The sequence below is a fragment of the Geotrypetes seraphini genome, chromosome 15 (genome assembly GCF_902459505.1).
Source record: "Geotrypetes seraphini chromosome 15, aGeoSer1.1, whole genome shotgun sequence".
NCBI classification, from domain to species: domain Eukaryota; kingdom Metazoa; phylum Chordata; class Amphibia; order Gymnophiona; family Dermophiidae; genus Geotrypetes; species Geotrypetes seraphini.
In genome coordinates, this window is record NC_047098.1 from 32,757,281 (window position 1) to 32,770,389 (window position 13,109).

Below are 13,109 nucleotides of genomic sequence, written 5' to 3' on the forward strand. Positions count from 1 at the left end.
ATATAACGCGCGTGTTATACGCGTTTTTACCTACCGCGCATACCCCTCGCGCGTTATATGCGTGAGCGCGGTATACAAAAGTTTTAAAACATAGTTCCCACCCCGCCCGACGCCCGATTCACCCCCCCAGCAGGACCGCTCGCACCCCCACCCCGAACGACCGCTCGCACGCGCTCCCACCCGCACCCGCATCCACGATCGGAGCAAGAGGGAGCCCAAGCCCTCTTGCCCGGCCGACTCCCCGACGTCCGATACATCCCCCCCCCCGGCAGGACCACTCGCACCCCCACCCCGAAGGACCGCCGACTTCCCGACAATATCGGGCCAGAAGGGAGCCCAAACCCTCCTGGCCACGGCGACCCCCTAACCCCACCCCGTACTACATTACGGGCAGGAGGGATCCCAGGCCCTCCTGCCCTCGACGCAAACCCCCCTCCCTCCAACGACCGCCCCCCCCAAGAACCTCCGACCGCCCCCCCAGCCGACCCGCGACCCCCCTGGCGACCCCCACGACACCCCCACCCCCCTTCCCTGTACCTTTGGTAGTTGGGCCAGAAGGGAGCCCAAACCCTCCTGGCCACGGCGACCCCCTAACCCCACCCCGCACTACATTACGGGCAGGAGGGATCCCAGGCCCTCCTGCCCTCGACGCAAACCCCCCTCCCTCCAAAGACCGCCCCCCCCCCAAGAACCTCCGACCGCCCCCCCCAGCCGACCCGCGACCCCCCTGGCGACCCCCATGACCCCCCCACCCCCCTTCCCCGTACCTTTGGTAGTTGGGCCAGAAGGGAGCCCAAACCCTCCTGGCCACGGCGACCCCCTAACCCCACCCCGCACTACATTACGGGCAGGAGGGATCCCAGGCCCTCCTGCCCTCGACGCAAACCCCCCTCCCTCCAACGACCGCCCCCCCCAAGAACCTCCGACCGCCCCCCCAGCCGACCCGCGACCCCCCTGGCGACCCCCACGACCCCCCCCCCCCCCTTCCCCGTACCTTTGGTAGTTGGGCCAGAAGGGAGCCCAAACCCTCCTGGCCACGGCGACCCCCTAACCCCACCCCGCACTACATTACGGGCAGGAAGGATCCCAGGCCCTCCTGCCCTCGACGCAAACCCCCCTCCCTCCAAAGACCGCCCCCCCCCCAAGAACCTCCGACCGCCCCCCCAGCCGACCCGCGACCCCCCTGGCGACCCCCACAACCCCCCCACCCCCCTTCCCCGTACCTTTGGTAGTTGGGCCAGAAGGGAGCCCAAACCCTCCTGGCCACGGCGACCCCCTAACCCCACCCCGCACTACATTACGGGCAGGAGGGATCCCAGGCCCTCCTGCCCTTGACGCAAACCCCCCTCCCCCCCAACGACCGCCCCCCCCAAGAACCTCCGACCGCCCCCCCAGCCGACTCGCGATCCCCCTGGCGACCCCCACGACCCCCCACCCCCCTTCCCCGTACCTTTGGTAGTTGGCCGGACAGACGGGAGCCAAACCCGCCTGTCCGGCAGGCAGCCAACGAAGGAATGAGGCTGGATTGGCCCATCCATCCTAAAGCTCCGCCTACTGGTGGGGCCTAAGGCGCATGGGCCAATCAGAATAGGCCCTGGAGCCTTAGGTCCCACCTGGGGGCGCGGCCTGAGGCACATGGGCCCAACCCGACCATGTGCCTCAGGCCGCGCCCCCAGGTGGGACCTAAGGCTCCAGGGCCTATTCTGATTGGCCCACGCGCCTTAGGCCCCACCAGTAGGCGGAGCTTTAGGATGGATGGGCCAATCCGGCCTCATTCCTTCGTTGGCTGCCTGCCGGACAGGCGGGTTTGGCTCCCGTCTGTCCGGCCAACTACCAAAGGTACGGGGAAGGGGGGTGGGGGGTCGTGGGGGTCGCCAGGGGGGTTGCGGGTCGGCTGGGGGGGCGGTCGGAGGTTCTTGGGGGGGGGCGGTCGTTGGGGGGGAGGGGGGTTTGCGTCGAGGGCAGGAGGGCCTGGGATCCCTCCTGCCCGTAATGTAGTGCGGGGTGGGGTTAGGGGGGTCGCCGTGGCCAGGAGGGTTTGGGCTCCCTTCTGGCCCAACTACCAAAGGTACGGGGAAGGGGGGTGGGGGGGTCGTGGGGGTCGCCAGGGGGGTCGCGGGTCGGCTGGGGGGGCGGTCGTAGGTTCTTGGGGGGGGGGGCGGTCGTTGGGGGGAGGGGGGTTTGCGTTGAGGGCAGGAGGGCCTGGGATCCCTCCTGCCCGTAATGTAGTGCGGGGTGGGGTTAGGGGGTCGCCGTGGCCAGGAGGATTTGGGCTCCCTCCTGGCCCGATATTGTTGGGGAGTCGGCGGTCCTTCGGGGGGAGGGATGTATCGGACGTCGGGGGGGGCATCAGGCTTTCAGGATGGGGACAGACCTTCAAGGGGGGACAGTGCACGGAAGTCAGGGGGGGTGAACGGAGAGTCGGGACAGCGCACGGAAAGTCAGGGCGGGCGAAAGGAGCGTCGGGCAGCATGCGCGGTATACCCATGAGCGCGGTATACCAAAGTTTTTGTACATATCATCGTGCTTTCTGCGCGCTATACCCGTGCGCGCGTTTTATACGGGTGCGCGTTATTTGCGTGAAAATACGGTACTTACACTGGAAGATACTACTTCTGGTCTTTAAAGTTCAGAAAAAAAAGCAATCAGAAAGACTTCTAAACAGTTTGCTTGCAGAAAAAAAACAACAGGGGGCTCTGTGTTCCTCGGCTAAGTAGGAGGAGCAGTGCAGAGAGAAATTTGTGTTTTTCTGCAAGACCCGGTTCGCTGGTAGAGATAAATTATCATGAGTTCAGAATCCAGAAGGGAGGTAACAGAATTCCATATGTTCCAGCAAGATCTCTTATATCAATGAATCAAAATCAGCTGCATATCCCATCATATAGAATTATTCACAAACACGTTTGATAACCAATTATCTCAGTACAAGGTCCTTCATTATGGAATTCGCTTCCTCTGTCTATTAGACTTCAATCATCTTTAGATAGATTTAAGATAGATTTGAAGACTTCTTTTTAATGATGCCTATGGCTGATTATTAGATTATTTACAGATGATGTGTAAACTCCTGGAAGACATGTAGCTGTCCCTTATGTGTATCCTTTCCCCTCTTTTTTTCTATCATAAAAATGTAGTTCAGGGTCCTCCACTTTCATGTAAAGTTTTAATGCACTGTTTTTGTGCTGAACAATTTTTAGATTGCAAATTGCTTAGTTAGTTGTAACCGTGTTGCAGGATATCAAATTTTAAATAAACTTTGAAACTTAGAGGACTCGGAGGAGGCTAAGCCCGAGGCTCCTGTCCTTTCCTCAAATGCCCCGTGGCCAATGGTACAAAGATGCTCCTTGGCCAAACAGCACAAAACTGGCATGATATGGGGGTAAAAAACAGCCTGAAGAGTCCATCCCAATTAATTGAACCAAATTGAAGGGTTCTGAGGCAGATGGAGTCTTTAGAAAAAAAAAAAAAAAAAAAGTTTAACATCCAAGATGGCCCTCACCAGCGAATTCACACCAAAAGTGGCCCTTGGGGGCACCCCTGAGGTTTAAAATATCAGGGAAAATAACTCTGACCTCAGAAATCTTCAAAAATCAAATTTTTGGACCCCCCTCACCCAATTTTCCCAAATGGAATAATGAGCTGTGCTCACTATGCTGTGATGATGTCTGCCTTTGCCAGTTTTCCTGCAGCCTGATTTTCTGCCTCAAATCCTTTCCAAAATGGATCCAAAACTGGAGATCTTCAAACTGGACCCAACCGAGACCTCAACCCGCCAAGATCCTAGTGCTACAAACAGGGGGAGTGAAAAATGCAGCTGGCTCCTTGAAGCCCAAAGGAACTCACATAGAGGCCCCACAGCCGGTGCTCAAGTCTCTCATAAATCTGAAGATGAGCAGTCCCTGAGCTTCTAAATTGTACCAAGCAGCTTAGCTCAAAAGGTACATCTGTGGGTTGCCTTGCAGGCAGCAGACTGCCCATGTGGAATCTGCACCCTCTCCCAGGCAGAGCTGCCCCAAATTGGGCACCTTTCAGCACCGGAGTCTCCCAAAACCGATAAAAAAAATACCCCAAAATAAAAAAAACGAATAGAGCAGATCAGAACACATCTTCTCAATTCACTTTTAGAAGGAAAAACTGAAGGGCACTTTACTCCACTGGTGAAGGAGGAGGAGCTGAAAAATGTGACTGACATCCTTCTGCAACAGTTTGCAACCAGGGGATATTCACCTAGGAGTACAGACTCCTATGTTTATGTAACAGAAAATGGATTGTGAGGCAACTACATGATCATGCATTTGATCAGCACAAAAACATTCGGGAACCCATTTGGCTGACATGTGAATAAAGCACAGTTACTTACCGTAACAGGTGTTATCCAGGGACAGCAGGCAGATATTCTTGACTGATGGGTGACGGCACCGACGGAGCCCCGGTACGGACAATTTTAGAGTGATTGCACTCTAAGAACTTTGAAAGTTCTAGTAGGCCGCACCGCGCACGCGCGAGTGCCTTCCCGCCTGACAGAGGCGCGCGGTCTCCAGTTAGGATAAGCCAGCTAAGAAGCCAACCCGGGGAGGTGGGAGGGACGCAAGAATATCTGCCTGCTGTCCCTGGATAACACCTGTTACGGTAAGTAACTGTGCTTTATCCCAGGACAAGCAGGCAGCATATTCTTGACTGATGGGTGACCTCCAAGCTAACAAAAAGAGGGATGGAGGGAAGGTTGGCCATTAGGAAAATAAATTTTGTAAAACAGATTGGCCGAAGTGTCCATCCCGTCTGGAGAATGCATCCAGACAATAATGTGATGTAAAAGTGTGAACTGAGTCGGCTTAGTCTGAGTGACAGGCTTTATGGTAGGCGGCTGTTGCTGACGTGCTTGTTGGTGCTGTTGCCGCTGCCTCCAAGGTTGTGGAGGTTGAGGCTGAACTGGCCGAGCAGAAAACCGCCTCTGATATGATGGCTGCTGTCTAAATGGACGAGGAGGAGGAGGCTTCTTTTTATTTTTCAGCAAAGTATCCCACCTCGTCTCATGGGCAGAGAGCTTTTGAGTGGTGGTATCCATAGATTCTCCAAAGAGCTCATCACCCAGGCAGGGAGCATTGGCAAGGCGGTCCTGGTGGTTCACATCAAGGTCGGAGACTCGGAGCCATGCCAATCATCTCATCGCTACAGACATAGCCGTGGCTCGGGATGTGAGTTCAAAAGTATCATAGATGGACCGGACCATGAACTTCCTGAGTTGTAGGAGACTGGAAGTGCATTGTTGGATTGCAGGAAGCTTACGGTCAGGAAGATACTTTTGAAAAGAAGAGACTTGCTGAATCAAATGTTTCAGGTAAAAAGAGAAGTGAAACGCATAGTTACCTGAACGGTTGGCCAGCATTGCATTTTGGTAAAGTCTTTTACTAAATTTATCCATGGCCTTGCCCTCTCTGCCAGGAGGGACAGAGGCATATACCCTAGAGCCTGCCGATTTTTTGAGGGTGGACTCTACCAGCAGAGATTCATGGGGTAGCTGGGGTTTGTCAAACCCTGGAATAGGAATCACCTTGTAAAGCGATTCCAGCTTCCTAGGGGCTCCTGGAACGGTGAGAGGAGTTTCTAAATTTTTGTAAAAAGTTTCCCTCAAGATGTCATGGAGGGGTAACTTTAAAAATTCTTTCGGAGGCTGGTCAAAATCCAAAGCATCAAGAAATGCTTTGGATTTTTTAGAGTCAGACTCTAGAGGGATGGAAAGGGTGTCCGACATCTCGGTTAAAAATTTTCGTCCTATCTCTCTCCTTAATCTGGACTATAAAATTATGGCAAAATTACTAGCATTAAGACTCACCACAGTGATCCCAACCCTTATACATAAAGATCAAACAGGTTTCATCAAACAAAGATACATTGGAGATAATTTACGCTTATTTCACCACATCAATGCCCACGCCAAAACACTGTCGGATCCTGTGATTGGTCTGGCCATTGATGCTGAAAAAGCCTTCGACCGTGTGGAATGGCCATTCCTATTACGAGTACTGAAATGGTACAATTTTGGTCCCTTCTTCACAAATTGGATAGAAACACTGTATAGACAACCCACAGCCCGTATTTTGATTAACAATTCTCTCTCCAACAAATTCCCCCTTCATAGAGGCACCCGTCAGGGCTGTCCTCTATCACCATTATTATTCGACTTAGCGCTGGAACCTCTCCTATCAGCTATCCGGCAATGTCCCCTAATTAAAGGTATCCCCACGTCCAATCGAGACATTAAATTAGCAGCCTATGCTGATGATGTCCTTCTATTTCTTAGAGATCCTCTTGTTTCTTTGCCCCATCTTATTAACACTATCTCTCAATACTCTCAACTATCTGGATATTCTGTTATTTGGGAGAAATCAGAGATCTTTCCTCTTAATGACCATATTTCCTCCTCAGATCTAGCTCAATTTCCTTTTTCATGGTCACAGAAAGCTGTGAAATATTTGGGGGTCCTAATTCATAAAGATCCAACACATGCCCAAGACCTTAACATTTCCAAAATCAAAACATTAGTCTCAAACACTACAACTCGTTGGTCACCACTTTATTTGTCATGGTGGGGTAGAATAGCTTCCATTAAAATGACTCCATTAAAATGGAGAGGGTATAATTAATGTAAATTAATTATACCCTCTCCATGCTTCCTCTCTTATGCCAGAAAACATTTTTTTCGCTGGCTTAATATGAAACTCTCTGAATTTATCTGGAACAAGAAAAAACCCCGTATTGCTCTCGCCAAACTGAAGGCTTCTAAAATTAATGGTGGATTAAACCTACCAGATTTTTATCACTACTATATCGCATCTCTAGCTAAATATGGAGCTCATTGGATAGTTGATTCTAATCTTCAGGATCAACCAACATGGTTCGAAATGAAACGCTTTTTATGTGCACCATTGCACATCTCCTGCTTCCTCACGGTGTCAATACCTAGACACTTGAGAAAGTATTCTTTGCTGAGTGCAACGCAGCACGCTTTTCATCTTCTAGATGCAACGGCTGAGATTTCTATTAGTGAAAGCCCATTCAAGTCCCTTTGGAATAACTCTAAAATTCAAAATAAAGGCAGATCCCTCTCATGGAAGAGGTGGCAGCAGGCGGGGGTCGAGTTTGCTCATCAATTGGTCTCCTCTACCTCATTTGTTCCTTTTGACATTTTTTGTTCTGCATATTCACTTCCACCCTCTATATATCCCCAATGGCTTATACTTACCGGAATACTGTCTAAAATACATATGTGTCTTGACTTTATGACCTCTATTCACACTGTTCGTCACTGGTCTACTCTGGCCTTAATGAAGGGTAGAGTGATATCTCTTTTCTATGATATTCTAAGGGACCATTTTTTCACCTTTTCACCTCAGTCAATGAACCATTGGGACTCGAGTCTACAGACTGCGCTAACTGACAGATTGGGAACTTTTCTGGTCTTCCACAAATCGCCCTCTTCTATCTTCCAGAGTCTCGCAATCAATGTTCTTCGTTATGTGGAATGCAGTATGGACCCCATTTCGCATGTGGAAAGCGAAGCTAAAACAAGACTCTACTTGCTGGAACTGTTTAACAGAGTCTGGGACTCTTGATCATATGCTCTTTCAATGCACTATGGTTCACTCCTTCTGGATTCATATTTGGGACACTATAAAATCTATAACTAAATGTTCAGAAGAGATTTCCTTGGACATTGTAATTCTTCGTTCTCAGCATCCTTGTTTTGCACAAACAAACTGTCCACCTAAACTAATTGATGCCATGTTTGTAACAGCTCTTATGCATATTCTTAAAAATTGGAAATCACCCTCACTACTCGACTACACCTTTTGGTGGAATTCCCTGAGCATGTATCACAAATTTGAATCTTATGCATATGAGAAAAACATGATCTCTCGACTCTCCACGAACATGGTGCGGAAAAAATCACCTTGGTCATTCTTAGATTCATATGTTCATTCTACTCCATAGACACTTCAGCCTCTCTTTCTACTTATCTATCTCTTGCTTTCTCTTTGTCCCTCCCTCTATCTCCCTTTCTCTTATTCACTCTCCTTGCTTTTCTGCTTTTCATATATCTTCTACTAGCAGTTGCACATACCTTGAACTTTTTTATTAATCTGGTTATATGTTAATGACTATAGACATGGTCTTATTTTATGCCACTGGTTCTTAGTCAGATTTTGTGTGTTTAAACTGCTTTCTGTATATTTCTTGAAATATTCAATAAAAATCATTGAACTCAAAGCACCGATGTAACATCCTCCTCCGAGGAATAATCTGCCTCGGTACCGAGGGGGTCATCAGAATCATCCCACAAATAAGGGTCCCGTACCGATGACAGACGGCCCTGAGAAAGTGGGGTAGAAGGTTCGGTATGCTTGGTTTTGCATACCGATTTACCAGACCTCATGGACACCGTACCAGGTGACTGTACAGCAGTACGGGTGTCACCGGCTCCGAAGTCGAGTAAGCAGTGCGTCGAAGAGACTTCGGTTCCGCCGAGAGAACAGGCATAGAAACAGATTTTTGCGGTGCCGACAACGTCGATGCTGACAAAACAGGCTGTTCGACGATCGGCACCGAATGCTCAGTAGGTACCGACACTGGAAGGCTCGGAGTCAGCAGAGCCGGGAGCAAGTGTTGTAACTGCTCCTTAAGCTGGACCTGAAGGATGGATGCTATTCTCTCATCCAGAGATGGTCCCGATGGCACCGGTACCGCTTTTTTCTTGCTCGGTACCTGCGGTGCAGCTCGACGCTCAGGCGAAGTCGATGCCGATGAAGAGGCAGTGACTTCAGTAGGAGCAGAGCGTTTGCGAGGCCGGCGCGCAGTCTGCAGGACTTGGCTCACTGCTTGTTCGACTGGCGGGCTAAGGACAGTAGGGGATGGCTTCTTAGCCGGCTTACCTACAGGGTGCGACACCGAGGATGGATCTTGCGGTGTCGAAGTCACCGGTGCCGATTTGGAGGAAGATGACGGTGTCGATGCCGGGGGAACTTCCATGGCGGCACCGAAAAGAATTCGCTGTTGAATTTGGCGATTCTTTAGAGTTCTCTTTTGGAGAGAACTGCAGCGGGTGCACGTTTCTGCCCTATGGTCCGGACCCAGACACTGAAGGCACCACTTGTGTGGGTCGGAAAGAGAAATAGGATGTGCACACCGCTGACACTTCTTAAAACCTGGTGAAGGGGGCATGAAGGGAAAAACGGCCGTAGCAAAATCGAAGCCCGAGGCTTCGATGGTGCCAACAGGCCCCGCCGGGGCTGACCGGAAAAAAGTAAAAAAAAAAAATGGACTTTTTTTTAAAATAAAAGAAATAAACGATAAGGTGAATAAATCACGACAAGAAAATAACGCACGAGCGGGAAGGCGAGAAAAATTTGAAAAAATTTTCCAACAGCAGTTGGAACACGCGTCTTCTTAGCTCCGCGGAAACTAAGAAACTGGAGACCGCGCGCCTCTGTCGGGCGGGAAGGCACTCGTGCGTGCGCGGTGCGGCCTACTAGAACTTTCAAAGTTCTTAGAGTGCAATCACTCTAAAATTGTCCGTACCGGGGCTCCGTCGGTGCCGTCACCCATCAGTCAAGAATATCTGCCTGCTTGTCCTGGGATAATATAGCCTACCCATTCTCAGGATATCTCCAGGGTCTCTATCTTTTTAGTGGATATTCTTCAACTGTCAAGGATAATGAAATGAATAGTATCCATGTTTTTTGGAATTGTCACTTTGAGTTGGTCTCCCAGAACGTTCTTTGTCATCTGTGCTCCAATGTCCTGTTCTAAGCACACCAACCCAGTTCTTGACTATGAGGTAGGAAGGGAATTTATCCCCTAATATATCATAAATTTGTCTGGCCAAGCTCTCTTTTAGGAAAAGTTATTTCATCGCCGCTCAGCACTCTTTTGCAGTGAAATTTCCATTTTCATAGAAACAAGACGGCAGATAAAGGCCAAATGGCCCATCCACAGTAACCATTATCTCTTTCTCTCTCTGAGAGATCCCAAGTGCCTATCCTAGGCCCTCTTGAATTCAGACAGACTCTGTTCCTACCACCTCTTCCGGGAGAATATTCCACGCATCTACCACCCTTTCCAAAAAAAGTATTTCCTCAGATTACTCCGGAGACTATCACCTCTTAACGTCATCCTATGCCCTCTCATTGCAGATATGCAAATAATCAGGCTACAATTATGAAATTTAGGTCAGACACATATGAAAAACTTTGATGCGATGAAAATATTATTCGTCTAAAAGTAGGTGAAATAGGAAAAGCCAAAGACTTATCAGCACCCCCTCGTACTGGAAAAATTTCTAAGAAAGAATTACTGTACTACTTATATAACATCCACAGAAAACATAGGTATACACCTGAAGGGCCAACACTTACCTCCACTGCCGGCCATTAATGCTCTGAGGGAACTGGTAAGTTCTGCCATTAATGCAGGGTTCGAGAGAAAAGATGAAGGAGCCATGATGGAGCTTCCTATAGATAAGGTGCTGGGACTGAGCTTTCCATCTACAAGAATGAACAAAAGCAGTCACACAACCACCACCATCTTACTCCTCCCCATCTCTCTTCACCCAGAGCTCTTGTACTTTTCCCTACAGCACTTCCTGCTACAAAAGGCTGGGACTACAGTAGCTATGAGCTCCTCTACAATCTGCATGCTTAAGTGCAGATTAGCATTCTTCAATTTATACACAAAATCCCCGAGATGCAGGGTTTACACTGATGTGAAAAAGCCCCTCCCCCCTTTTATTGCATATACATTACATTGAATGCTTTTTTTAAATCTTTAAACAAAATGTATTAGACAAAGGGAACTTGAATAAACACACAATAGTTTTTAAATAAATACTTTTTTTTTTATAATATATTTTATTAAATTTCAAAAAGAATAAATGAATACTTTTAAGGAAGTTATCTAACATCCATATCATCCATGTTAAACACACACACAACCTGCTCAAACTAAACAATTGCACCACCTTTAGTAATAACGGCCATCAAATGCTTCCTATGTCTTTCACATTACTGTTTAGGAATCTTAGCCCACTATTCTTTGTAGAACTGCTTTAATTCTTACAGATTTGTAGGTTTTTGTGCATAAAGTGCTCATTTCAGCTCCTGCCAAGGAATCTCTACAGGGTTCAAACCAAGCCAATTCAATCCAATCCAAAATGTTGTTTTTCCTCAGCCATTTAAACACACTTGATTTTATTTTGATCATTGTCTTACTAAATAACCCAATTACGCTTCAGCTCATGGACAGATGCCCGTAAATTCTTAAAATTTTTCTAGTTCCGTGCAGAATTCATGGGTCCTTAAATAAGGTCAAATTTTCTAGGTTTTGAGGCAGCAAAGCATTCTCACCACCATGTTTGACTGCTGGTATGATCTTACTCTGGACTGCTGTATTTGCTTTGCAACAGCCATAATGGGACATGTTCTATTCAAAAAGTTCCTTTTCTGCATAGTCTTTTGAAGTAAGCTGTGAACCAAATTTGCATCCCCTATTTTTAATGTATTTATTTAGTAGGCAGGTTGAGCTGCTCTGCTGTAATGGTGGGAGATAAGATGTTCCCTTACAGATTTCTAACTTCAGGTTTAAGAAGGCAGAAGATGCTATCTTCCAAGTATTTTTCCACTAGAAACATTGTTAACATGTGAAACCCTCCCATAATAGTGAACTGGTTGACACATTTACTTTAAACTATAAAAACAATCAATCTCAGGAAAATGGGCACATGTGATCCATACCTACAGTAATATAGGAGGAGCTTAGGAGTCTGAATCCATGCAGTTCTTTTAAAAGATGACTAATACAATTGGTATGATCTTACATAATCCTATGCAGTATTACTGTTGCAAGGGCCTTGGCTAAATTGCAGCTAGATACTAATAAATTGGGCTGGTGCTGCAAAACCATAAGAAATTAATTCCCTAATACTTCAGCATGTGATTACTCAGTGCTTATTCTCATAAGTGCTGTCCTTATATACCAATATCAGGTCTGAACTTGACCCCTTCCAGTTGACTCCAACCCACCATCAGCTTGCAGGAAGAAATGTCTACTTTTTCCCTCAGTATTAATCTCTCCCTGAAAGCTGGATGCTAACCCTGGGAATTTACTCACCTGAAGCAGTGGAACGCAATCTCTGCGAAGTTGCTACAGAAGCCAAGAGGCTATCACAGGCTGGCTGTGGAGGTGTAAGTGCCCTGGTGCCTGTTAATGGAGACCCGATGGGCTGTGAATCTATTACTGGCAGGGGTGGACCAAGAAATGTCTGTACACCAATGCCTTTTCGCTGCAAAGTGCTGGTGGTCTGTAGGCTGGTACCAGAACTTGGGGAAGGAGCAGGTAGACCAGAGCCTGGCAGAGAGTTTCTTTGTGCACATGATGCAGCTCCCATCACATTCTCAGTCTTCACAAAGGGTCCTGCTGTGTGATTGGGGAGCACGATTGCCGCTGGTGTGGTAGGCTGGGGCCATGAAGGCTGCTGGGAAAGAACGGAGAGTGTTGTACTTGGTCCCATTAGCCTCTGGGCTTCAGTCAACTGAGTGGAAGTTTCTGGAGAAACTGTGTATAAATGGGGTCCATTCACTTTTATTTCGGCAGCCATGGGACCATTTGAGGTCCCACAAGGTGCTATCTTCTTGAAGTTTTCCAAGTAGGGACCTTCTTCCTGCAGTACAGACTGAGGGGATGAAGGGGAACTTGGGAAATTCTGGGATGATGTCCCTGAGGAACAGCTAGTGGGAAGTGTGGAGGAAGCCAGAGTCTTGTCAATTGCTTGGAGAGAGTTGGGGGTGAAACCATCTTCTGTGATAACAGGCTTAATATCAGCCTTCTCTGAGTCCCCACATAACGGCATCTGCTTAGCAGATAAATGCTTCAGTATACTGCACTGAAGGGCGACCACGCTGCGAAGCCACTACAGAGAGAAAATAGTTAATCAGTAGAATCCAGAGATTTATAAATAACTCCAACTCTACAATACTTATTGGGGTAATTCCTCCCAATTACTCTAGAAACCTTGGCTCTATGTAGGAAAAACATCCAGCTGCATTACTAAGGGCATA

General features: G+C 48.2%; 1 protein-coding gene across 5 annotated transcripts in view; it reads right to left on the minus strand.

Moving 5' to 3' along the window:
• PHF12 (PHD finger protein 12) overlaps positions 1–13,109 on the minus strand; it is a 169,103-nt gene that overhangs the window by 32,978 nt on the left and 123,016 nt on the right. For all 5 annotated transcript variants that reach the window (XM_033921692.1, XM_033921691.1, XM_033921690.1 and 2 more), the window contains 2 exons: positions 12,163–12,961; positions 10,413–10,541 (listed from right to left, as the gene is read on the minus strand). In XM_033921692.1, the coding sequence (XP_033777583.1) occupies positions 10,413–10,541; positions 12,163–12,961 (928 nt within the window). The remainder of the gene's footprint in view (positions 1–10,412; positions 10,542–12,162; positions 12,962–13,109) is intronic.